At 48.2% G+C, this 24883-nt stretch overlaps 1 protein-coding gene and 1 pseudogene across 2 annotated transcripts in view; both read right to left on the minus strand.

Moving 5' to 3' along the window:
* The window catches only part of sel (canopy family protein seele), a 56405-nt gene that overhangs the window by 30060 nt on the left and 1462 nt on the right, over positions 1 to 24883 (minus strand). For both annotated transcript variants that reach the window (XM_068373736.1, XM_068373737.1), the window contains exons 2-4: positions 21644 to 21728; positions 21138 to 21197; positions 18056 to 18148 (exon numbers count right to left, since the gene is read on the minus strand). In XM_068373736.1, coding sequence (XP_068229837.1) covers positions 18056 to 18148; positions 21138 to 21197; positions 21644 to 21721 — 231 coding nt within the window. In that variant the 5' untranslated portion in view covers positions 21722 to 21728. The remainder of the gene's footprint in view (positions 1 to 18055; positions 18149 to 21137; positions 21198 to 21643; positions 21729 to 24883) is intronic.
* On the minus strand, positions 12201 to 12318 carry LOC137641704 (5S ribosomal RNA; annotated as a pseudogene).

A 24883-nucleotide genomic window follows, 5' to 3' on the forward strand; every position in this document is an offset into this window, starting at 1 on the left:
CTAGAGGGCTTCTGGGTGCCGTAGACTCGGTCCAAGACCGTGTCCTTAAGCTCACAAGGAGGAATCTCAGGGTCCGGAAACCCATTGGGATTTCTCATGAGGGTCAGAACTTGCCAGAATGCATGTTCTGACTCTTGATGCTCTCCTCCCGAAGGGCTAACAGCAAAGTCTCCAGTCCCCAGTGGCTCTTCCTGGGGGGACACATGGACATTCTCCGAGGGTCTAGCTGGTTCCTGTCTGATCCTTGCAGAAGACTTCGGCAAAGTCTTTGAGTCCTTCGGCTCCCTCCTGGGAGGGATACAGGACTCTAGCAACGATGGATGCAGGCTCTTCTCCAACTCCGTGTGAGGAGACTTCTCAGGGAGAGGCGGAGTTTCCCCCATTGGTGCGATGGGGGAACGGACCGGCTCGTCAGATTCCCGAGGATGGGAAATCCTCGTCCGCAGGGGAGGGAGAAAAAGTCTGGGGGGGAGAAGGAGCCTTGCGCAAGGATTTCCGAGGAGACAGCTTAGCCCTCGGAGAAGTCACCACGGAGGGAACTCCTCTCTTCCTCTTCAGGGGAGACGAGGTAGCCACTGCTTTGTGACCTAGTTCAGAGAACACAGGCTTTAAAGCCTGCATGAGAGCTCTGACTATGGTACCAAACCAGGGCTGTTGGCTGACAGTTGCGCTGTCAGACACTCCCTCTGGAGGGAAGGGGATCGAACGATCTCTAGAGGAGTCGACAAACGAGGGTTCGCCTGAAACGGAGCTGAAAGAGAGCCCTTAGACCTGTCCGGAAACCTCCCCTCCTCCGGCGAGCGCGCTGTTCTGCGCTTGCAAGTGGGGGAACGAGAAGATCGGTCCGCCTGAAGCCCTATGAAGTTGCGTGCGGGATCGCGGCATGAATCGCACTGGTAGTCGCGCAATGATCCCTGCCCTGGATCGCGCGCGGCAGGATCGTGCGATACAGGAACTACGTGCGAGGGTGAGGGGGCGCATGCGCATAGGTGACGAGGAGGGCGTGCGGCGCGCAGGAGCTAGAACGTGGGGCGGTGTTGAAGGTAGGATAGGAGCTGGAGCGTGATCAACCTTCTGCTTGCGTGTGCGCGGGCGCGCAGGAACCTGTTGATGAGCCCGTGGGGGCGAAATTATTGGGCGTGTGTGCGCAGGCGCAGGCGAAATATTCCTAGCGCGTGGGCATGGAGCGCGCGTGTCAGGAAGCACGGGGCAAGAACGCGATTGCGCAGCCTCGTGAGGGCACAAAGGTGAGCTTGCGCGCTGGCGTGCAGGAGAACGATGCGCAGGTGGTGCAGGAACCGCCCTCTGAGGAGAACGAGGGCGCGCTGGGCGCGCAGGAGATCGTGGGCGCGCATCAGGATGCAGGCTTAAGGGTGTGTGCTGCTGTGGTGGGCGCGCAACAGGAATCGGGCGCACTGGTGTGCGCTGCTGCGATGGGAGCGCAGGGTGCGCAACAGGATTCGGGTGCACAGGTGTGTGCTGCTGAGCTGGGCGCACAGGGGTGCGCAGTTTAGAGGAAGAAGGCAGGGGTACCTCTGAGCGCCTCTGCGCTAGCTTAGTTACCTCCTGTACTGCGCGCTGGACTGTAGGAAAGCACTTGCGCGCTGTGTCAGGAACTGTGGCTGTGCGCTTAATTCCAGAAGTGCGCTAAGGCCCTGGTGAGCGCTGACGAACAGGAGAGCGCTTGAGCGCTGTAGCAGGAACTGCAGGAGGCTGCTGGCGCCCAGGAGAGCGCTGGCACGCTATAACAGGAACTGCAGGAGGGCGCGCAGGAGATCGTGGGCGCGTAAAAACAGGAGCAGGAGCGCGCACGCGCGTAAAAACAGGAGCAGGAGCGCGCACGCGCGTAAAAACAGGAGCAGGAGCGCGCACGCGCGTAAAAACAGGAGCAGGAGCGCGCACGCGTGCAAGGGAGTGAAGTGGCACTAAGTCAGGAACAGCAGCAAGACGGCGCGCAGGGGTTGCCTGGTGCTTAAGGGACTGAGGCACAGTTTTGCGCTCAAGTCCTTTGTGCCCCGAAGGGGCCGGTGCCTGTACAATGACAGGATCAGCATCCTTGAAGGGTGATGACAGGACAGCAGGTCTGGAGGGTGACAGGTCAGGGGGTCCTGAAGGACGACCTTCCACCGAAGGAGATCGCGAATGATCTTCGGAGAGGTCTGGCAGGATCAGAGAACGATGAGTCTCCTCCGCAGAGGACTGCGGGGACGACGAGCCGAAAAGGCGCCTCCTAACTCCCTTGTGAGGAGAAGGAAGTCCTCTACGGCGAAGGGGAGGACGAGCCTTCTGCCTTATACGCCCTCTAGGGGCCGTGGGATCAGCAAGCTGACCTTCGTAAGGCCTCCGCAGAGGAGTCTCTGTAAGTGAACTCTCCCGGGGGGAGAATCACCAGCAGGAGAGACCGTGGGACTAAGTTCCACCCTCGAAAGATGTTCGGAGGGGGAATCAGAGCCTTCAGCTACCTCAGCAACAACAGGAGCAGTTTGATCCGACACACCGGAGGCCTCCGTTATACCAACGTCGGAGATAGACAGAGGATCTACGTCTGCTATCGCCGGCGACTGTTTAACAGCTGCTCCCAGCTTGATCATATCAAACAGGGCTTCCTTGGAGGGCAAACCCTGAAGCCCCAAGGAAGACCAAAGCTGCAACAAATCACGATTAGGCACAGGGAAATCAATATCCTCCTCCGAGGGAGGAGGGGCAGCTGCCTCACTATGGGAGGCAACGACCTCTCCCGCACCCCGGGATCGGTCAACAGAACAACGGTCTACGCTCCCCTTCGACGGCCTCTCGGAAGAGACCGATCGAATGGGAGCTTCGGAGGAGGTTTGGGCTACGGAAGAAGAGGCCTTGGGATTTTCTCTCTTCAAAGAAGCCTTTGGAGGAGAAATATGATATTTTCAATTTAAAATAAATTTTTGAATATACTTACCCGGTGAATATATATAAAGCTTACGTCTCCGACGGTCAACAGATTCCAAAAACTCGCGAGCGATCGCCATGAAGGTTGCTGGGTGTGCCCACCACATATACTTCTTAACCAATTCAGTTCTTCTCAGTCCGTAGGGTCTCTATCGGGGAGGAAGGGAGGGCCTTTAATTATATATATTCACTGGGTAAATATATTCAAAAATTTATTTTAAATTGAAAATATAATTTTTAAATATTAAACTTAGCCGGTGAATATATATATAGCTGATTCACACCCATGGTGGTGGGTAGAGACCAGTATTAAAACAATAAAGGCATATATGCTCAAGAGTTTTTGACAAATATTCAAAAAACAAACCTAAGTACAGGTACCTGATAAGGAAGCTGACTCTGATGATTACTCTGCCTCATTAGTCCGCTATCCTCACGAAGCCCAGCGATCCTCTCAGGATGCTGAAAGACTCCCAGGAGCTGTTATAATCAGGGTGAACACCCCTACAACAGGACCTCATCAATACCCTTAATCTGGGCGCTCTCAAGAAACAATATTTTGACCACCCGCCAAATCAAAAGATTGCGAAAGACTTCTTAGTCTCCCGTACAACCCAAAACAAGATTAAAAATTTCAAGAGAAGATTAAAAGGATATTGGGATTAAGGGAATGTAGTGGTAGAACCTTCACCCACTACTGCACTCGCTGCTACGAATGGTCCCAACGTGAAGCAGTCCTCATAAAGAGTCTGGACATCTTTCAAGTAATATGAAGCGAACACCAACTTGCTTCTCCAAAAAGGTCGCGTCCATAATACTTCTAAGGGATCTATTTTGTTTAAACGCTACTGAAGTTGCTACCGCTCTAACTTCGTGAGCCTTAACTTTAAGCAAATGACGATCCTTCTCACTTAAATGAGAGTGTGCCTCTCTAATCAATAGTCTAATAAAATAAGACAACGCATTCTTCGACATGGGCAAAGAGGGCTTTTTAACGGAGCACCATAAAATTTAAGAGCTCTAACGGGGCACAGCATTCTTTCAACTTCATTCCCAACAATCTCAGATAGACTGGGAAGTTCAAATGATTTAGGCCATGGACGAGACGGAAGTTCATTTTTGGCCAAAAAACCAAGTTGAAGAGAACATACTGCTTTATTAGCGGAGAAGCCGATATTCTTGCTAAAAGCATGTGTCTCACTAACCCTTTTCGCAGAAGCCAAGCTCACCAAGAAAAGTGTCTTGAGGGTAAGATCCTTCAGGGAAGCTGAATTTAACGGTTCAAACCTGTCTGACATAAGGAACTGTAGGACCACGTCCAAGTTCCAAGCAGGAGTAGAAATATGACGCTCCTTGGAAGTCTCGAAAGACTTAAGAAGGTCTTGAAGATCTTTGTTATTAGATAGATCCAAATTTCTATGCCTGAAAACAGAAGCTAACATGCTTCTGTTGCCTTTAATGGTAGACGCAGAAAGGGAGAGACCGTTTTTCAGATAAAGCAGAAAATCTGCAATCTGCGCTAGAGAGGTACTGGAAGAGGAAATAGAGGAGGACTTGCACCAGTCTCTAAATACCTCCCATTTAGATTGATAAATCCTGATGGTAGAGAATCTTCTAGCCCTCGCAATCGCTCTAGCTGCCTCCTTCGAAAACCCTCGAGCTCTAGAGAGTCTTTCGATAGTCTGAAGGCAGTTAGACGAAGCGCGGGGAGGCTTTGATGAAATCTCTTGACGTGAGGCTGACGTAGGAGATCCATCCGCAACGGTAGACTTCTTGGAATGTCTACTAGCCATAGAAGTACCGCTGTGAACCACACTCTCGCGGGCCAGAGGGGAGCAACCAACGTCAACCTGGTCCCTTCGTGAGAGGCAAACTTCTGAAGCACCTTGTTTAGGATCTTGAAGGGTGCAAAGGCAGAGATGTCTAGGTGAGACCAGTCCAGAAGGAACGTGTCTATGTGGGCCGCCTCTGGATCTGGAACAGGAAAGCAATAAGTCGGGAGCCTCTTTGTCAAAGAGGTCGCAAAGAGATCGATGGTGGGTCGACCCCAAGTCATCCATAGTCTTTTGCACACATCCTTGTGCAGTGTCCACTCCGTAGGAATCACCTGTCCTCTTCGGCTGAGACAGTCCGCTAAGACATTCAACTCCCCTTGGACGAATCTCGTCAAAAGAGAGATGTTTCGATCTTTTGACCAAGTGAGAAGGTCCCTTGCGATGACGAAAAGGGAGTGGGAGTGAGTGCCTCCTTGCTTCGAGATGTATGCCAAGGCCATGGTATTGTCTGCATTCACCTCCACTACATTGTTTCTAACCAGACTCTCGAAACTCCTTAACGCTAGATGGACTGCTAAAAGCTCTTTGCAGTTTATGTGAAGACTCCTCTGGTCTATGGACCAAAGACCCGAGCACTCCAGATTGTCCAGTGTCGCTTCTCAACCCAAATCCGATGCATCTGAAAACAACACATGGTTTGGGTTCTTGATTGCAAGAGAAAGACCTTCCCGAAGTCTTATGTTGCTGTCCCACCAAGCTAGACAAGTCTTGACTAAATCAGAGATTGGAATCGAGATTGTCTCTAAACCCTTCTCCTTGTTCCAATGGTGGTTTAGGTGAAACTGGAGAGGGCACAGGTTGAGTTTCCCTAGAGAGATAAACTGCTCCAGCGACGAAAGAGTCCCTAGGAGACTCATCCAAACTCTCACAGAGCAACTGCTTTTCTCTTGCAAGAGACGGACTTTGAGCAAAGCCTGCTCCATCCTGGTGAAAGACGGAAAAGCCCGAAAAACTCTACTCTCTATCTCCATCACCAAATAAAGAATGGTCTGGGATGGAGTCAGTTGCGACTTCTCCATGTTCACCGGGAGACCTAACTCTTTGGCCAGGTCCAAAGTCCATTTGAGGTCCTCCAGACAGCGATGAAGGGACGGCGCCCTGAGTAACCAGTCGTCCAAATAAAGGGAGGCTCTGATCCCCGACAAATGTAGGAACTTTGCTACATTCCGCATGAGCCTCGTAAAAACAAGAGGAGCAGGACTGAGGCCGAAGCACAGTGCTCGGAATTGATACACCACCTTCCTGTACACAAACCTCAGATAATGTTGCGAGTTTGGATGTATCGGAATGTGGAAGTACGCATCCTGCAGGTCAAGAGAGACCATCCAGTCGCCCTCTCTGACCGCTGCTAAAACGGATTTGGTGGTCTCCATCGTGAATTTTGTTTTTACAACAAACACGTTGAGAGCACTTACATCCAGCACTGGCCTCCAACCTCCTGTGTTCTTAGGAACCAGGAAGAGACGGTTGTAAAAACCTGGGGATTGAAGGTCCGAGACTTTCACCACCGCCCCCTTCTCCAACAACAGAGAAACTTGAACATGCAACGCCTGTCTCTTTGTCTCCTCTCGATACCTGGGAGAGAGGTCTATCGGAACTTTCACTAGCGGAGGTCTTCGTACAAAAGGAATTTTGTAACCCTCCTTCAGCAACAAAACAGACTCCCGGTCTGCACCTCTCTTCTCTCAGGCCTGCCAGAAGTTGGTCAATCTGGCCCCTACCGCTGTCTGAGGACGTGAGCAGTCAGACTCTGCCACGTGAGGATTTGGATCCTCTCTTCTTACCTCGTTTGCTATCGGAACGAGAGCTTCCCCTACTGGGGGCTCTGCCACGAAAAGGCGGGATAAATCTCGCCGCTGGCATGTCAAACTTCGGCCTGCTGACATGAGAAGAAGAAGGCAAAACCTTACGAGCAGTCTTGGCCACTAAATCGTGCGTGTCCTTCTGAACAAGAGATGCCACGATATCTCTAATAAGATGTTGAGGGAACAAAGTCGAAGATAAGGGAGCAAAAAGAAGTTCTGACTTCTGACAGGGAGTAACCCCTGCAGAAAGAAAAGAACACAGAGTTTCTCTCTTCTTAAGAACTCCTGCTATGAACGTAGCCGCCAGTTCATTAGAGCCATCCCTTATTGCCTTGTCCACGCAAGACATTATCTGAATAGAGACATCATTGTCCGATGAAGAGACCTTCTTACTTAAGGCTCCCAGGGACCAATCCAAAAAATTAAAAACCTCGAAGGCACGGAAAATTCCTTTAAGGAGATGATCCAGATCTGTGGAGGACCAGCAAACCTTCGAGCGTCTCATGGCTAGATGACGAGGAGAGTCTACAAGGCTTAAGAAGTCTCCCTGGGCAGAGGCAGGCACTCCCAAGCCGAGAACTTCTCCCGTGTCATACCAGACGCTCGCATGAGAAGCCAATTTGAAAGGGGGAAAAGCAAAAGAAGACTTCCCTAAACCTCTCCTGGTTACTAACCAGTCTCCCAACAAACGCAAGGCTTTCTTAGAAGAGCGAGAGAGAACCAACTTCGTAAACGACGGAGTCGATGAAGTCATGCCTAAAGTAAATTCAGACGGCGGCAAACGTGGAGCCGCAGTAACAAAAGATAAGCATAATCTTTTTAAAGTCAAGGGATTGCTGGACAACCCTAGGCTCCTCCCCATCTGAAAGGATCCCCAAAGGCACATTAGCAGGAAGGGGATCATCAACTTCCTCATCCGAAGGAACATCATCCGACAAAGGCAAAGTCTTGCGACACGGGGAAAACCCAGCATGCCGAGGCGGCAAAGCTTGACAGGCCACATCAATATGCAAAGGAGCCGCAGCAAAAGTCGAGGGGACGACGTCACGTCGCGACTGCAAAGACTGAAGGTCTTGTGGTTGAGAGTCAAAACGAGACTGCGGCGACTGACGGTCGACATCACGTCGGGACAACGGAGTCAGCCGATGAACGTCACGTCGGGACTGCGGCGACTACACCTCAAAGTCACTCTGTGACTGCAGAAACTGAAGTTCAACGTTACGTAACTGAAGCAACTGACGAGGAACACTATCAGAATCACGTTTAACCCCACCGCTGACATTAGCAATAACGTTAGAACGAAGAGACAAATCTCGCTCAGGAGGTTGATGACCTGAATCACGCTTGCCGGACTGACGAACCGTAAGCAAAGGTTCCTTACGAACCTGGACAGGATCATAAACTTCCATTAAGGATGAAAGTTTTAACTGTATGTCTTGTAAGACACTCAACTTAGGGTCAACAGGACTTGAAACGGAACGTGACGTCAGCAATGTCTGCGCATGCAAGGCATCGCACCGAACGGGACCCTCGAACTTAATGTCACGTTTGCGCTTAACAGGAGAACAATCATCCGATGACTGAATACAGTCGGAGCTGTCCCAATGACTACAGCCAGGACGCTGGACCTGTCCTGAAGGGACCGACTTGCGTTTCAAAGGTCTTGAAACCTTACGCCAAGGTTTCTTATGAGACGAATCATCGGAAGACGAGGAGAACTTCGTTTCTCCCGTCTTATGGTAAGGACGTGCTTGAAGAGCAACGTCTGATACCTTTGAGGGAACGTCTGTACGTTGGTTTACACCTCTCACTACCTCAAGTCCTACGACATTCCTTCTCCCTAGGGCAGGGGAGCTTGAAAGAGATCTCGGACTAGGCAAGTGACAAGCACGAACAGACGAACCCTTCGGCAAAACACTAAACACATTTGATGCACTTTCCACTTTACCACTTTGACCCTTTAAAATTTTAACGTCGGACATAAGCTGATTTCTGTCCGAGGCCAACGATTCGACCTTCTCACCCAACGCTTGAATGGTCAATAACATATCACGCATAGATGGTTCATTACTGCCAATAGGGGGTTCTGAAACTACCACTACAGGAGAAGGATCAGGTTCAGGGGCATGGGAAGAGGAAAAATCTAGAGATCTAGAAGACCTTCTTCTCACTCTATCTCTTTCGAGTTTCCGAGTATACTGTATTTCTCATACTCCAACCACTCTAATTCAGATAAAACAAAACATTCCTCACATCGATCCCCTAATTGACAAGATTTACCTCGGCAATTAACACAAATAGTATGAGGATCGATGGAAGCTTTAGGAAGACGTTTATTACAGTCTTTCACACATTTACGATAGACAGGAGAAGGGTCAGCCATTATGAAAATTTCAAAGAAAATCCAAAAGAAAGCCAAGTTCAGCAACAATAATCAAAAAAGGGTTTCAAGAGTTTTATCGAAGATAACCAACACAGCGAAAGCAATAAAACCATGAACAAGTACTTCACCAATCGGTAGAAACTTGAGGTTAAGCGCGAGCGGAACCAATGCTGTCACTACCACCGACAGAAAAGAACTGAATTGGTTGAGAAGTATATGCGGTATCTGGCCGATAGTCGGCGCTGGTGGGCACACCCAGCAACCTTCATGGCGATCGCTCGCGAGTTTTTGGAATCTGTCGACCATCGGAGACGTAAGCTATATATATATTAACCGCCTAAGTTTAACATTTAAAAATGACAAATTCGGAGATAATTTGTATTTTTCCTAACCATACAAACCTTAGCTATTTACATTGGGTTTACCTTTTAGCGTAGCTGAAATGGCGAGCCATTTAACGAGGGTGTATTACCACCGCGCTAGTTAGCGGGTGGTAGGGGAGTGGTAGCTAGCTACCCCTCCCCCCCTCACACACCGGTGAACTGCTTCACTTCACTTAGAGGTAGGACTTGTCTTGGGGGACAGGGCTGGCGGGCAAATATGTGTAAATAGTTAAGGTTTGTATGGTTAGGAAAAATACAAATTATCTCCGAATTTGTTATTTGTTCTGTAACCGAAATACAAACCACGCTATTTACATTGGGTGACTTACCCCTTAGGAAGGGTGGAAAGTCCCCAGCCATACTGGCTTTGGCTTTACCCGGGGACTCAAAATCCGAGTGAGGCGCACCCGAGAAAAGGAGTCCCTGCACCTCACAAGTTCCTTGCTCCGCAAGGAAACGTGTGGCCTACATAAGCTTGTGTGAAGGAAGAAGTGTGACCCGTCCTAGGCAGTTGACCTGGAGTTAAAGAAGGAACTCTGAGTTAGGACGTTCCCAATACCACCTCATCAGGGTATGGGGGACGCGACAGTATTGACTCAATACTCGGAACACAAGGATGCATGGTTTACCTGCAGAGGTTTGAGGTCAGCTATGCAGAGACCAGGATGCTGCTTCCCCAGTAGAGGGGACGATGAAGAAAGAAGTAAGGGCCAGACATACTTCTATCGTTCATGCAGACTAAAACCTGATAACAATGCCCTCAACCTTCTGCTACCTGTCCAAAAAGGAGCCTGAGGTTAGAACAGCTGTTGTGTAGCCACCACAGAGCAATAGAAACGTATCGATACTCTTGTGGGTCACGTCCTGCAGGAAGCGGGCTGCGAAGGTCATTAGACGCTTCCACACTCCAGCTTGTAGCATCTGTGTCACAGAGTAGTACTACTCGAAGGCGAGGGACGTTGCGATGTATCCGACATCGTGCTGTAGGGCGACGTGATGGAGGAGGGTCTGGATTCAGGTCGAGATGAATGTCCTTGAGTCCGAGCTGAAGAGGTATACTGGAGACTCTCCCCTGTGTCCTTCCTGTGCTCCTAACCCGGCTGCACGTGAGGACAAACTGCAGCTGTTCCCAAGGATAACCCCTCGATTCCTTTACTGGCAAGAAGGAGAAGGTTTGGGTAATCTGATACAGAATGGTGACTTGAAATCTTGAAGGAGTTGGACCGAAGGGCCGGGACCCCAAGATTCTGAGTCTAGCAAACAACTCAGGAGCGAACCTGAATGTTGCCTTCCCCTATCCCTTAGAAAGGGCGGAGTCGTACGAGACCAAGAAGATTGCTTACACACTGGCCGAGGCCAGAGTGAGTAGGAGCACCGTCCCCCAAGACGGAATGCGATAAGAGGCCTGACGTAATGGTTCTTGAGAAGATCTCTTAAGGGACTAAAAGGTCCGAACCATGCTCCATGGAGGAGGTCTCACTCCGACTGGGGGCAGGGACGTTCGCAGCTTCGCATGAGCGAAGAAAGGTCCAGCGGGAACGAAAAAGTCTATTCCTTTCAGCCTGAAGGCCAGAGAAAGGCTGAGCGACAGACTTCATTGCCGAGAGTGGAAAGGAGTTTTCTCCCGCCGAAAAGCAATAAGTCCGTTATTGCTGGAGAAGAGGCCTCAAGGGAAGAGGTATCTCTCCCACGACACCAACCACAGAAAAATCTCCACTTCGCCTGGTAGACCCATGCGGATGACTATCGCAGGTGACGCGACCTCCACTCCGCGACTGTAGCAGGTTCTCTTCTTGAGGAGGCGGCGTAGTGTCTCCAGGCGCGAAGCCGAAGCGATGCTACGGCTCGTGAAAGATGCTGTAGTGTGGTTGTTCGAGTAGCCTGTGCCGTGGGAGAAGCTCTCCCGGGAGTTCCGTCAGGGGAAGCAGAGGGTCCAGAAACCGTTCCGCGAATAGTCACAGTGGAGCTCTCAGGGCCATCGAAAGGTTGACAGACAACCTGGTCATGTTGAGACCCATTCTCAACAGACAACAATGGTGGGAAGACGCAGGCGTCATTGTTGTCCCACCATCACCGGAAAGCATTTTGCCAAAGAGTCTTGGGGTCTGAGACTGAGGGGAAGAACATCGGAAGCTTGAAGTTCCAGGCTGTCGCGATCAGTCCCCCAGGCCAGGACTTGCTGGCTACTAAAGGCCAAAGACCCCCAGGTACCCTCTATCTGCGAGGCTCTACTCAGATAGTCGGAGAGAACATTCCTCTGCCCGGAATGAGCGAGCCGATAGTGGTATAGAGAGGACCTCGGATCATCTCAGTATCTCTGCTGCAAGATGCGAAGGTATGAAAATGCGTCCCTTGCTGGTTGGAATACGCCAGTACCATGAAGTCATCGCGCACGGAGCGACTCGGCAGGAACTGTAGGATCTGTAGAGGGGCCAGGCTACGGCCCCTAAGCCTGCCTGAATGATGGAGAGGTATCCTTCAGGTCCTGACCATAGGCCTGAACCGGAACATGCGCCCCCCCTTTTCTTTGACGAGTCCGAGAACAGCATCAAAATGTGGGGAAAGGACGAGAATATCCACCCCCGTCAAGAGGTTCCATAGGTCAACACCCATTGCAGGTCTAAACGTTCCGCTGGTCCCATAGGGGCCAGAAAGTCCGGTTAATCGTTGCTTTGATACCACCGGAACTTGGGGTGCCCCACAGGGAACTTATCCTGAGGCGACCGTTCGGGACTTTGGACAGGTCAATGAGGAAAAGAGACCCAGGAAACGTTCCAAGGTAGGGCTGAAAGCTCTGCTTGACTGAGAACAGGAACTGCGACTCTCCTCAGCCTTGCCACAGTCAACTGAAGGGAAGGCTCGGAGGAGGAGGTAACAGCATCTGGCGTACCCAGGCAGTCACCCATCCAAGTACTGACCAGCCCAACGTTGCTTAACTTCGCTGATTGGACGAGAAGCGGTGTTTCCAACGTGGTAAGGCCGTTGACTCAATATCATGGCTAGATACCCCAGATGTTGAGGCAGAAGTAGAGAAGGCTCCTAGCAAATTACCATGATCCCTCACTCATGGTAAGGACCCGGAAGCCTGTCCCGGCGTCGAAGAAGGTCGAACCCGAGCCTACCGGAGTTGACCAGACCTCCAAAAGGCTAAGGAGGCGGAAGCCTGCTCCTGAGCGGCCATGAGGAAAGCAAGGAGAGTTCTTTGGAGAAAATCCTGCTATGCCGCGGCGGGATCGCCACACCGCATCTTAAGTCTAGGCTGAATTCCAAGAGCTTCCTGGAAGATGGATGGAATGGAAACTGGAAGTACCTGTCCTTCCGATCCAGGGCCTAAGGAGTCCTGCCGCCTCGTTACCAGTCTGATCGATTCTGCTGTCCCACGCTGGACGAAGTTTGTTCGACAAACTTGAACAGAGCTGAGAGGTCGACCACGGAATTCCCGTCTCAGATGCTTTCCTACGAGAAAGGATCGACTGAAGAAGCCGTCGACGACCTTATGGAGGACCTTCTCCTAAGGCATGGATCATTCTGCCCAAACGGGCAAAACTCTTGCCGACCCCATGGCATAGAAGTTCAATGACACTGAATTCACTGACAGAGATGGTGAGATGGTAAGAGCGAGGCGCGATATCCTTGGCTGATCACGGAGATCGTGTAGGAATCGGCATCGGGAATCTGTTATCCGGATGAGTAACCTTAGGCATCCTCCCAGCGTGAGACCTACAAGGGGGAGTTGCCAATCCTAGAGTTTGTGAACTCTGCCGCTCCCTCTAGGATTATGCCCCCCCAGGAGAGCTTCCCGTGCTACCTGTCCCTGACAGGAGGGGACTGCTATTGGACACCTTGTCTTAGCTGCCGTAGCAGGTCTGATAACTAAGGCCGAAGAGGCTGAAAGAAGAGGCGCTGAAGGCCTGCAGGGTCTAGAAGAAAGCGCCTTGGAGGAGTGAAAACGGAAGTCGACTTCCTCTGCACAACCGCTGTCCATGTCTCTGTCCTTGGGCACAAACAAGCTCTTCCCAAGGATGGAAGAGTGTCTGAGCTTGTCGACATCCACGGATGAGACACTTGAGAGGAAGCCCTCGGACACTGCGTCTAGATGGTCCAACCTCAAGCTTGCCCGCAAGTTCGAAACTTGGCGACGAAACGCCAAGGTGCTAGAGCCCGAGAGGAGGAAAGTACCCATGACCTTCCTGGAGTTTCCTTGTACAAAACCTCGGGTCGCAACCGAGGAGGGAAAAGACCTGGTAAGCCCCTTCCACGAGATGGAGAAGAGGAAGGGGTAAACCAGTCACCCTTTGCCCGACGGAGAAATCTCGAACGGAAAGCTCCCTGACAAGACCCTTCCCGGGAATGACGAGGAAGGGCTAACCCAGGTTCTGGAAAGAAGAATGTTGCTCAGACCTCCCTGAAGATTCTTCCTGCTCTTGCATGTGCCATGCTCTGTGTTATGAGGTGAAGACCGTGTTCTGGAAATATGCTCCAGAAGACTCGCCAGGCTAGCCATGTTGCGAAACCCCAACGGGAATTGCGGTCGCAATCGCCCTGGCGCTCGCGCGATGGTAAATCAATGGTTTGCGCGTGGCCGAACGTGGAAGCGCCCATGTGCGGGCACGCAGGAGCGCAGACGAAAGTGCGCGAGGAAGCGCAGAAGGAGGGCGAGCGTGGTAAGAAGGGTGAGAGCTGGTGGTCGGAATCCGAAAGTTCACAGGCGAGCGATGACCCGTAGGCGAGCAATGGATACGGCAGGAATCGAGCCGACGTTCGCGCGACGGAGCACCGTCGGTTCGCGCGACGGAGCACCGTCGGTTCGCGCGACGGAGCACCGTCGGTTCGCGCGACGGAGCACCGTCGGTTCGCGCGACGGAGCACCGTCGGTTCGCGCGACGGAGCACCGTCGGTTCGCGCGACGGAGCACCGTCGGTTCGCGCGACGGAGCACCGTCGGTCCGCGCGACGGAGCACCGTCGGTCCGCGCGACGGAGCACCGTCGGTCCGCGCGACGGAGCACCGTCGGTCCGCGCGACGGAGCACCGTCGGTCCGCGCGACGGAGCACCGTCGGTCCGCGCGACGGAACACCGTCGGTCCGCGCGACGGAACACCGTCGGTCCGCGCGACGGAACACCGTCGGTCCGCGCGACGGAACACCGTCGGTCCGCGCGACGGAACACCGTCGGTCCGCGCGACGGAACACCGTCGGTCCGCGCGACGGAACACCGTCGGTCCGCGCGACGGAACACCGTCGGTCCGCGCGACGGAACACCGTCGGTCCGCGCGACGGAACACCGTCGGTCCGCGCGACGGAACACCGTCGGTCCGTGCGATGGAATACCATCGGTTCGCGCGCGGCCGAACATTGGAGGGCACGTGGGCGCGCATGCGCGTAGGCGCTGGCACGTGGGCATGCGGTCGCGTGGGCACATGGGCGTGTGGACGCGCGGGTGAGTGCAGGCGGTCGGGAGACCGATAGCGCGTAGGCGGGCGATGGCGCGTCTTGGCGAGCGATGGCCCGTAGGCAAGTGAAGGCGCGTTGGCAAGCGATGGCGCGTTGGCAAGCGATGGCGCGTCGGCAAGCGATGGCGCGTCGGCAAGCGATGGCGTGTCGGCAAGCGATTGCGCGTTGGCAAGCGACGGCGCATTGGCGAACAGTGGTGCGCTAACAAAACGCTAGCGCGCAGGCGAAGAATCGCGCGGGCGCGTAGGCGATCGCTAACGCGTAAGAGACTAGGAATGGTTAGCGCGCATCGTGCTAACAGAAGGCGCGCAGGTGCATCAGGAAGGTGAGCGCTGAAGCAAGCTGTTAATCAGGCGATCCTGGACGGTCAGGAAAAACCGTTGGCGCCCATTGGTGCGTGGCAGGAAAGGGCGCGCGGATGTGCGCTGGCGATTGAAGAAAGCTGGCCCACAGAAGGACAGAAGTAAAGGTGAGCGCTGGCGAGCAGGAGGAAGATCTATGGCAAGACTCAGCTACCGGAGATTGTGGACCACAGCAGGCGAGCGCTAGATCGCTACTGATGGTGTCCAGGGGAACTGACACGCGTGGCAGATCAATGGCGATCGTTGGCGCGCAGGAGATCGCTGATGAGCAGGCGAACGTTGACGCGTCTGTGGTCGCTGGCGAGCAGAAGGCAACGCGTGGAATCCTGTGCGTAGAAGAAGAGTCCTTGTCCAAGACCTGAACCGAAGTTCTAGATTGCGCGGGCGAACGTGGGCGCGTAACAGGAACCAACAGGAACAGCAGAGACGATCATCAGGAGAGCGCTGGCGAACAGGAGAGCGCTGGGTAACAGGAGCGCGCTAGCGATCAGGAAAACGCTGATGAGCAGGAGAGCGCCTGTGCGCTAACACTGAACAGGAGAGAACACTGCAGAAGGGCGCGCAGGGGAACACTGACACGCAAGGGAGGAACCCTCGTGGGAGGCAACCCTTTGCCCCGAAGGGACCGTTGTCCATCGGAAGACGAGGTCAGACTGCTGTCCATCTGCACCAGGGTCGGAAGGTCAAGAAGGAGGCGTTGCAGGCTGCATATGGAGATTCAAACAGGCGCCTCTTAGCACCCTTATAGGGAGAGGGAAGGCCCTTACGACGTAGCGGAAGGTGAGCCTTACGGCGAAGGCGGCCAACAGCAACAACAGCAGAAGAGTCCTCCAAAAAGGAGTCCTAATGAGTGTACTCTCTCGCGAACGAAAGAGAAACACTTCGTAGAAGAGACGGGTCAGCTAGTGACCTAAAAAGAGCAATCCTCCGAAGAGGGGCTCCTGCAGTTGCCCAGCCCCTTGAGCGTAACTGCAGGTGCGACCGCTCAGCACCAAGAGCATAGTCGCACGAAAAAAAGCAAGAGAAGAACCCCCACAGGGGAAAAACTCAAGCCTGGACAGGAAAACTTCCCTCGAAAGGAAAGTTCCCCCACCCAAGGAGGCAAGCCTCCTGAGTGTTCTAAAATGAACTGGAGAGCTGTCAATCATCACGGGAGTACTTCCAGGAGAAGGAGACACGCCCCTGACGAAGGTCTATAGGGGAGGCAGCAACAGCCGAATCCCCAGGCCTCAACAAGACAGCTCACTCCGTTGTCACATTACAGAAACGAACTAGATCGGTAACATTCATTCCCCCGGGAAGGCTCCGAAGAGGAATCCCGAGGGAAAGGAACACAAGAATTACACAACAGGCACTTGCCCTCACAACCACTTACACTCACGGAAGGAGAGCTATAACCAAAACAGAATTATAACAATTATAATTATGTAACTATGTAATTACGTAATTTAAAAATGAATGAACACTAAGAAAGAACGAAAACCCCGAAAGGAATCGTTCCACAAAGCTTTAAAATCAACAAACACAATTAGATTCATAAACTAACTGAGACAAACGTACGGCGTAGCAACCCCACACACAGGGGAAGGAAGCTACTCAGACGTAGTAAAAGTAACGTAGTAAAAGGGTGAACGACCTCAAGAGAGAGAGAGAGAGAGAACGACCGTAGTCAAACTCGGTCGCGACCCATGAAATTACACCATGGTGGCCTAACTGCCGAGGGCTCCACGGAGATATCGTACACACAAGCACAAACTCTGAAAAGGAAATATATACATTAACACGAAAAAATTTTTACATATATATTGAGTAAAAAAAAAGTAAGTGATTAAGTAAAGACAAAACAAATAATGGCTGCCAAGCGAGGACGAAGACAGGCACGTCTGTCCATCATCCGAGCCAAAAGTGAAGTGAAGTGGTTCACTGGTGTGTGGGGGGGGAGGGGTAGCTAGCTACCACTCCCCTACACCCCGCTAACTAGCGCGGGGGTAATACATCCTCGTTAAATTCTAATGGCTCGCCATTTCAGCTACGCTAAAAGGTAAACCCAATGTAAAAAGCGTGGTTTGTATTTCGGTTACAGAACAAATTGCTTTTGGACTTCTTCTTCCGGCGCCGGGCAAACCTCTCCCACTGGGAGATAGACCACTCCCTACACTCACCGCATACATTACCCTTTTCACACCGTTGGCCCCTACAATGAGGACACAAGGTGTGAGGATCGGTGTCTACCACTGACATAAAGGTCCCACAAGGGCGGTCAGGTAAACCAGGACACGTACGCATGTTAATAGAGGCCAACTTCACACACTCTGAGAAAGCAAAAGCAAAACAGATTAATGGCAGTCAAAGCGAGGGTGAGAGCAGACACGTCTGTTCTTCACCCGAGCCAAAAGCAAAGTGAAGTATTCACCGGTGTGTGTTAGAGGGGGGTGGGGGAGGGGTACTTGCTACCCCTCCCTAATCCCCACTAACTAGCGGTGGGGTAGTAAACCATCGTTAAAACTCTAGTGGCTCGTCATTCAGCTCCGCCGAAGTAATAACCCATATTAAATAACGTTGTTTATATTTCAGTTACGGAACAAACTAAAAATTTTCAGTTCTCTCATATCATCACCATGCAAATTATTATCCCAATATCTGAATAACATAGTCAATAGAAGACAATTGTCAACTAAACAATAAATCTGTAATGTATTCCAAAACTGGTCTTTTTAACAGCTAAGCTAATGATTTTAACTTACAAAGCGTATCATTTGCTTCACTTATGTTTATAACTACACTTGCCACTTGAGTTTTATCATCATAAAAACCTTGTCACGACTCGACTATTCATACAGATTTAAAAAAAAACAAAAAACAGTCTTCAAATTGAGGAAATGCATATTACTGTATCAGTATAGTACTTACTTCAGAGCCTGCATATTGAACTGATGAAAGTTTCTGCTTTCCATCCTTATCTAACCGATAAGATCCGACATCAATTTTTTTCCTAGGGTCCACCTACAGAATATAAAAAATCCAGTACTAGTTAGATTTCCAATTGAAAAGGCTATTCAATAATATAAATATAAAAAAGCCTAGCATTTAACTTCAAAAGAAAACAATTAGATAAGCATATAAGTAGTAAATGTAATGTATAATAGTTTTTTAAATCACAAATCTTTTCAAGTAATTTATATTTTTCCTGACTATATAAACCTGAGTAGTTTAATAGGCGTACGACTTCAGTGAAGCTGGAACAGCATTTAAACTATTAATGAGGTAGTTAGTAGTAGCTGGCAGGTGGGTGGAGGGTATGCCCCACTCACTCGACAGGTAGAGTAACCTTCACTTTAATTTTAACCTAGAACACATGGGGTGGTTTGGGCATGAAGGGCACCTTAAAGGACAGGTAATCATGAATAATATAAATCAGTTCTTAAAATTTTGGGATCTGTTCCTACACGAATCATACAAACCATATGAGACTCGTCATCAAGATGGAAAAAGTCCCAATAATCATATTGGTTGGTTTACTACCCTAGGAAATTTCAATGCACTTTGGCCCTGTAGGGGAGTCAAAGCGATGACTCCTGGCACCTCCCAAGTGCCTGAGCATGGAGATGTTGCAAGTGTTAGGCTAGATCCCAACCAGGAGACCGGTAGCAAGTCATGAAAAATCCTATATCCGAAACAATGGATTAACAACAAGGAAAGTTTGCAGGAGTGAGCTGGTAGAGAAAGACCATAAACAGACGCAAGACCTTTGTCCTGCAGTGGACTGGATGATGATGATGATGATGTCTGAATATAAGGTCATTAGCAGAGATAGGTTTGCATAAATTCCATCCTGGAAGATACTTCAAAATAAAACTTGTCTGTAAAGAAAGGTTACTCAGTCGTGAAGGTTACTTGCATCTAGCCTTCAATTCAGCACATAACCAAATGACTTACTTTACACCAACAAAGGAGGAGGAAAATGACTCTACATTCTTGCCTCTCCTTCTAAACATACATCGCAACTGTCCTTTTAGACGATATGAAGGAGCTAGGTTTGCAACACAAGTTGTTGAGTAGCTATTGTAGGACCAAGAATAAGGTTATACATGGCCCTCTGGGTAAATTCACTAAAGTAGTGGGCAGCAAAGGTGTCCGTCATCTGAGGGTGCACAAGCTAGAAGAAGCAATGTTCTTGCATATCTTCTTTACCCTTCGGCAAAGGAAGGAGAACCCAAATGCTCTAGATAGCATTGTCATGTCATTTCAAGACAGATAAGTAAATCATTCTAAACCCTACTTGTAAAGAAGAGACGGAGAAGGACTTGAATTTGCTGTGTCAAGCTAAAATCCGGGTCTTCGACAAAAACTCCGGAACAAAGAAGGGGACAACCTTCCTCTACTGGAAAAGGACCCATGACCTCAGAAATGTCAAGCAGTATACCCATTTGAAATGCTGAAGCTTGCAAGTTCTCTTGGGATCAGATCCTATCTGATGTCTGGTCAAAGGTTCATTAATAGTTCGCGCGGGAGACCTGAAGACTTGAGGGATATTCCAAAAGGGACTACTTCCTGGAGGGAAGATCGTTTGGGGTTACTCCCATACCTAGGCTGATCCTCCAAAGGGAAAGGATCCAAGTCCTTCAGTTAGAGATCCTGTTTATAAGCTGAACAGCCTCTTACCACAGAAACTGAACTGAAAGGAGCTTCCTTGATGAATGTAAATAAGAGCCATAATCCACCTGGAGAAATATCCCTTCTATGAAGCCACTAACAGAAGATGATAGCTATACCAGTACCTCAAAGAGGAGCAACAACAAATGCGGATACCACCCAGTGTGTGACCATAGAAGCTACCACGGTTATCCTGAGGAGTAATTGGTAAACAGGTGATCTGGTCCCCTAGGTATGCCCTACCCTCCTCCAATACATCTGCGAACAGCAGAATACCTGAAAGTAGGATTAAAGTGGAATTCCCCTGGGGAGGATCTTGTCAAACAGCCACCAAGGCCTATCATCCTGGGTTTCCCATAAGGAAATAGTTAGCTGCTGACTAGTGTTGCTTCCAACAATTCCTAAGCGATCACCAGTGTGGAAGCCCATTTAGACCGAGTTCTCCAATGACAAGAGAAGTCTCAGATGACATCACCGTCGACCTGGATGTTCTTGGTCATGAGGGAGTGGCAGTGCTATCTCAATACATTTGCTGGTATGATCATTCAATGTGTTAACGGCACACTACGGTCCTCTATCTTCTGCCTGACCATGAAACTAAGCTTACAGATTGAACACAATTCTCAGATCGTGGCAAAAGGAAACCAACTGTATTGGTCCTGGAGCATTTCTTCCCAGATAGAGACAGGAAAGTCAATCACTGAGAAATCTCAAGAGGTGAGTCTAGTTCACTTAGGCAACAGAAGAGGCAAGTGTGAATGCTCTGGATCAGTAGACAGTCTGAAGCTCCAAGCTTTGAACTGGTAACTAAAGCCCCATAAGACAAAGAGGATGTTCTTCCTATAGGACAGGAAGATGGGTATCTAGATGTACATACCATTCAGGTTCACTGAGGCTAGAAATTTTCTTCCTGATAGCAGAACATACGGTACTTACCGTCCTCATCTTGAACGGATGCAAGGAAGGGGAAGAAGATTGGTTCCCAGGCCCCATCAACGACTGTTCACCATCCGAGCCAAAAGCAAAGTGGGCTAAATCTCAGGTGTGAGCAGGAGCGGTAGCAAGCTACCACCCGCTAACTAGCGGAATGGGTAGTTAACCCTCGCTAAAATTTTAATGGATCGTCCTTTCAGCTTCGCTAAAAGTAATAACCCCTAATAAATAGTGTAGGTTTGTATTCCAGTTAAGGAACAAATACAGTACAATGCTTTGTATTGTGTAGGAACAATCTAGAGTTATTTTCCTTTTCCCATTATTTTAATATTTTTTTGCCCATAAAATTCTCTTCTATACACAAATCCTACTTCTGAAAAACTGCATAAACCAAACTATACTGTACCTTATCGATTGCTTCATGAAGTTCACTTACAAGACTATTACACACAGCACACTTAACAATCTGAAAAACAAGAATAAGGAAATATAGATAAAACCAACCTTCAATTATATCCACTTGAAAAGTGTTTTAAATTTATCCAACACTTACACTAATGCTGATGCAAACCCAACTATGGGTGCTCTATTCAATTGGCAAATTTAATCTCCAACTTTTTTATTTTACAATACAAAACTACTACATTGTCAGATTCATAATTTCAAACAGAAGGGAAAAGTGGAAATGTGATCTATTGAAACTATCTGAAATATGCTATCTTAAGTGAAATTTTGATTCTTTTTTTATAAACAACTAAAGAAGTGTTTTTTATATGGTAAAAACACATTTGTCTTCTCTTTTTCTTTTCATTTGCCCAGGGCTTTATATCATCATTTCACAACCTCCCCACATCACCCCATCAAACAAAAAAAATATATATATATATATATATATATATATATATAAATTACCTTAGATTTTGGAACTTCTGAAGATACACATGCAAATACTGTTACCAGGCATAATGAATAGAAGAGTATGGATTCCATTTTAAACCTGCAAAAATAAACAATTATTGTTACAAAACTACAGTAATCTCACAAATTTTAAAAGTAATGTGTATTTTTCCTAACTATACAAACTAGAGTGCTTTAATAGGAGTATGTTTTTAGCTTGGCCCAAACTCAGTTGTTAAAATCTATAACAAGGTGTCGGTAGTCACTGGCACAAGGTGAGGAAGCCCAAACCCCCAGCCAGTATACTAATCACCGAGTAGCCACTTTGACCTTCACCCAGGGCTTGTGGGGTGGTTGAGGAGGGAAGTGAAACTTGAAAGGACTAAGATTCGTATACTGTATATAGAAAAAATACAAATACCTTTCAAAATTTCTGATTTGCTCCTAAAATACAAACTCTCGTCCTTTAATAAGAGACTCATCCTTAAGCAGGAGGAAGCCCCTATGATCATACTGGCTGGTTTAAAATCTTGGGATGTTAATATACTTGGCCGTAATAAAGGTGCAGGAGTGTTGATTCCTACCAACTATGAACGATTGAGAATAAATTTCCATGGGTTAGCCTAGGTTTCTGTCAGCTGACAGACGGTAGAGGAAGAACTTTATATCCTCTAAAGGATATGTCACAATGTTTGGCCAATTAGGTGTAATGTACCCTACATTCTTTCAATTCATCCTACCCATTGTACGGAAGATGGAGGGAGATACTTCTATATCTGACTTGTATAGAACAGTAGCTCTGTATGAAAACGTCCAATCAAGCAACTAACGGTACAACTATTGCACACAAAGGGTGAGAAAGGAAAAAAAGAAAATGCCAGACAGTCCATCTCTTATCCTAGACTAGCATCGTGACCATTATCTTAGACAAGAAAACGGTTAGTCTATGAGGAATCGATATCCTACAGGATATTTTGTCCTTTGTAATGTACAGTACTGTATATACATTACGTATATGAGTAAAGAATGCGTATACAATACAGTGAACCCTCGCTACTTCGCGGTTCGACCATCGCGGATTCACCACTTCGTGGATTTTTTTCATAACGCATGTATATACATATATCGCGGATTTTCCGGAAATTTCGAAAATACCGCGATGTGACCGATGGTACGAGATTGGAGAAAGTAAGGAAAATTGAATCATGATTGATTTTCAATATAAATGAAACTTTGAGGAGCAACAAAGATATCATCTGTTAGAGAGATAAAGAGGGGTAAGGAATGGGAGGTAGTGAAAAGTAGCCCAGAGAGAGAGAGAGAGAGAGAGAGAGAGAGAGAGAGAGAGAGAGAGAGAGAGAGAGAGAGAGAGAGAATCAGCTGTTGTAATTGAATGCCGTGTTTTTATTTCGTGAGAATTTCATCGCCACGACTATAACAACAACATACTGTACTGAACTTTACAGTATTATACAGACTACTGTAATATGATAAAGTAAAATATTTGTAATAACCTATTTTATATGAAAGGGGGCTATTTTATTTTGTTTAAAATTTACATTTACGTACGTAAAACAACTCTCTCTCACTCTCTCTCACTCTCTCTCTCTCACTCTCTCTCTCTCTCTCTCTCGTAAATTGTTTTCCTGCTTTGCTACGTATGTATGATTTTACATAAATATGGTAAATAATATTTGTAATAACATATTTTCTAAAAGCTTTTACTGTAATATCATTATTTATCACTTTCATCATGCGCGTTAAATACCTTCGTTTGTTTACTGAGCGTACTTTATGACGCTGTCGTTTCAGGCGGCGTCATAAAGAAAAATATTTCATTTGGAAGTCCTAAGAAAAATTAATTAAACATTGGTAATAACAAAATCAACATACTGTACTGAATAATCAATATAATCGATACAAAAACTAACCTATACACAGATGTGTAAATGCGTTTGTTTCTTCATTATGATCAGAGAAACGTAAACAAAACATTGGTTGCCATTTTTTATCGTGCTTTTGGGTGTGTTTAGGAAACGCATGATATAAAATCGCCTTTAATATTTGTGCCTGTTTTAGTTTAGGGTACTGTAGTACATGCATTAAGTGTTCTGTACATTAAAGGGTAGTTTGCTAACAGTACTACGTACAAGGGAAGGTTTTAAAAGTCTGAATATACATGTTAAATAAATAGGTAAATATGGTGTCACTACTTCGCGGATTTTCACCTATCGCGGTCGGGTCTGGAACCTATCTACTGCGATAAACGAGGGTTCACCGTAGGTCCACTGTCCACCTTGCTCTGGGCATTAGGAAATAATTCAAATACTAAGTCAAATTGTAAAGAAAAGTCACTCTGGTGCATAGCATACCAGCATCTAGCGTCCAGTTCAGCAACACATCAGCACGACTAACGCATCCCAAGGGAGGGGAAGAAGAAAGGAAAAATTCCCAGTCATTCTTGCCATTCAAACAAAACTTATGTTTTAACCACTATCCAGATGCAATGCTCCTTGTACTGTCGGGGAGCTGGGATTGCTACACCAGCAGTTGAGGGGCTACCACTGGTCCCAGATTAAAGGGATCTATGCTCCTCTGTTCTGGCAGGCAATACATGTTGCTTCATGCATATCAGCCATATGGTTGCGTACTTTCACATTTCTTTATTTGTGAAGAGACGCCAAAATCTACATAAAAAAATATTTTTGTCCTCCGAGTGACAGACCACTTGAGCACTTAAAAACCAAAATTTGTTTTAGAATACTGTGCAAACATTTTAGGTTACAAGCACACTCCTGGAACAATTTAAACTCGTAAACCAAGGTACTATACTATGTACTGTAGTACTGGTACTTAATAATGCCTAAACCATTTCTTTTGTTACCTCTGCCTTTCCTATAGCTTTATAAATTTTTTTTTTAAACCATTCTCACCTCTCACACACTGATGTTTGCTATTGGTCCTCCTAATCTCACCTAAGATGGCATGTCCTTACCTACCAAGAAGAGAGTATGGCCCACAGCAACCTTCTCAGGCCTATATGTCCTTACCTGACTTCCCTTGTGAAATACTGCAAATTTTTTTTACAGTAACTCTCCTACCTATACAAACCTGAGTTCTTTAATAATGAGAAAGTTGAAAATTCTTTGTTTTTGACCACAAAAAAAGAAAATCTAGTTATGTAGCAGGTGTTGGAGCCAGCTAGTCTATGATGTTTTTTAAGGTGACCCTTTTTGTTTTTGTTGAGCTTAACAA

Source organism: Palaemon carinicauda, chromosome 5, assembly GCF_036898095.1.
Source record: "Palaemon carinicauda isolate YSFRI2023 chromosome 5, ASM3689809v2, whole genome shotgun sequence".
NCBI lineage: Eukaryota > Metazoa > Arthropoda > Malacostraca > Decapoda > Palaemonidae > Palaemon > Palaemon carinicauda.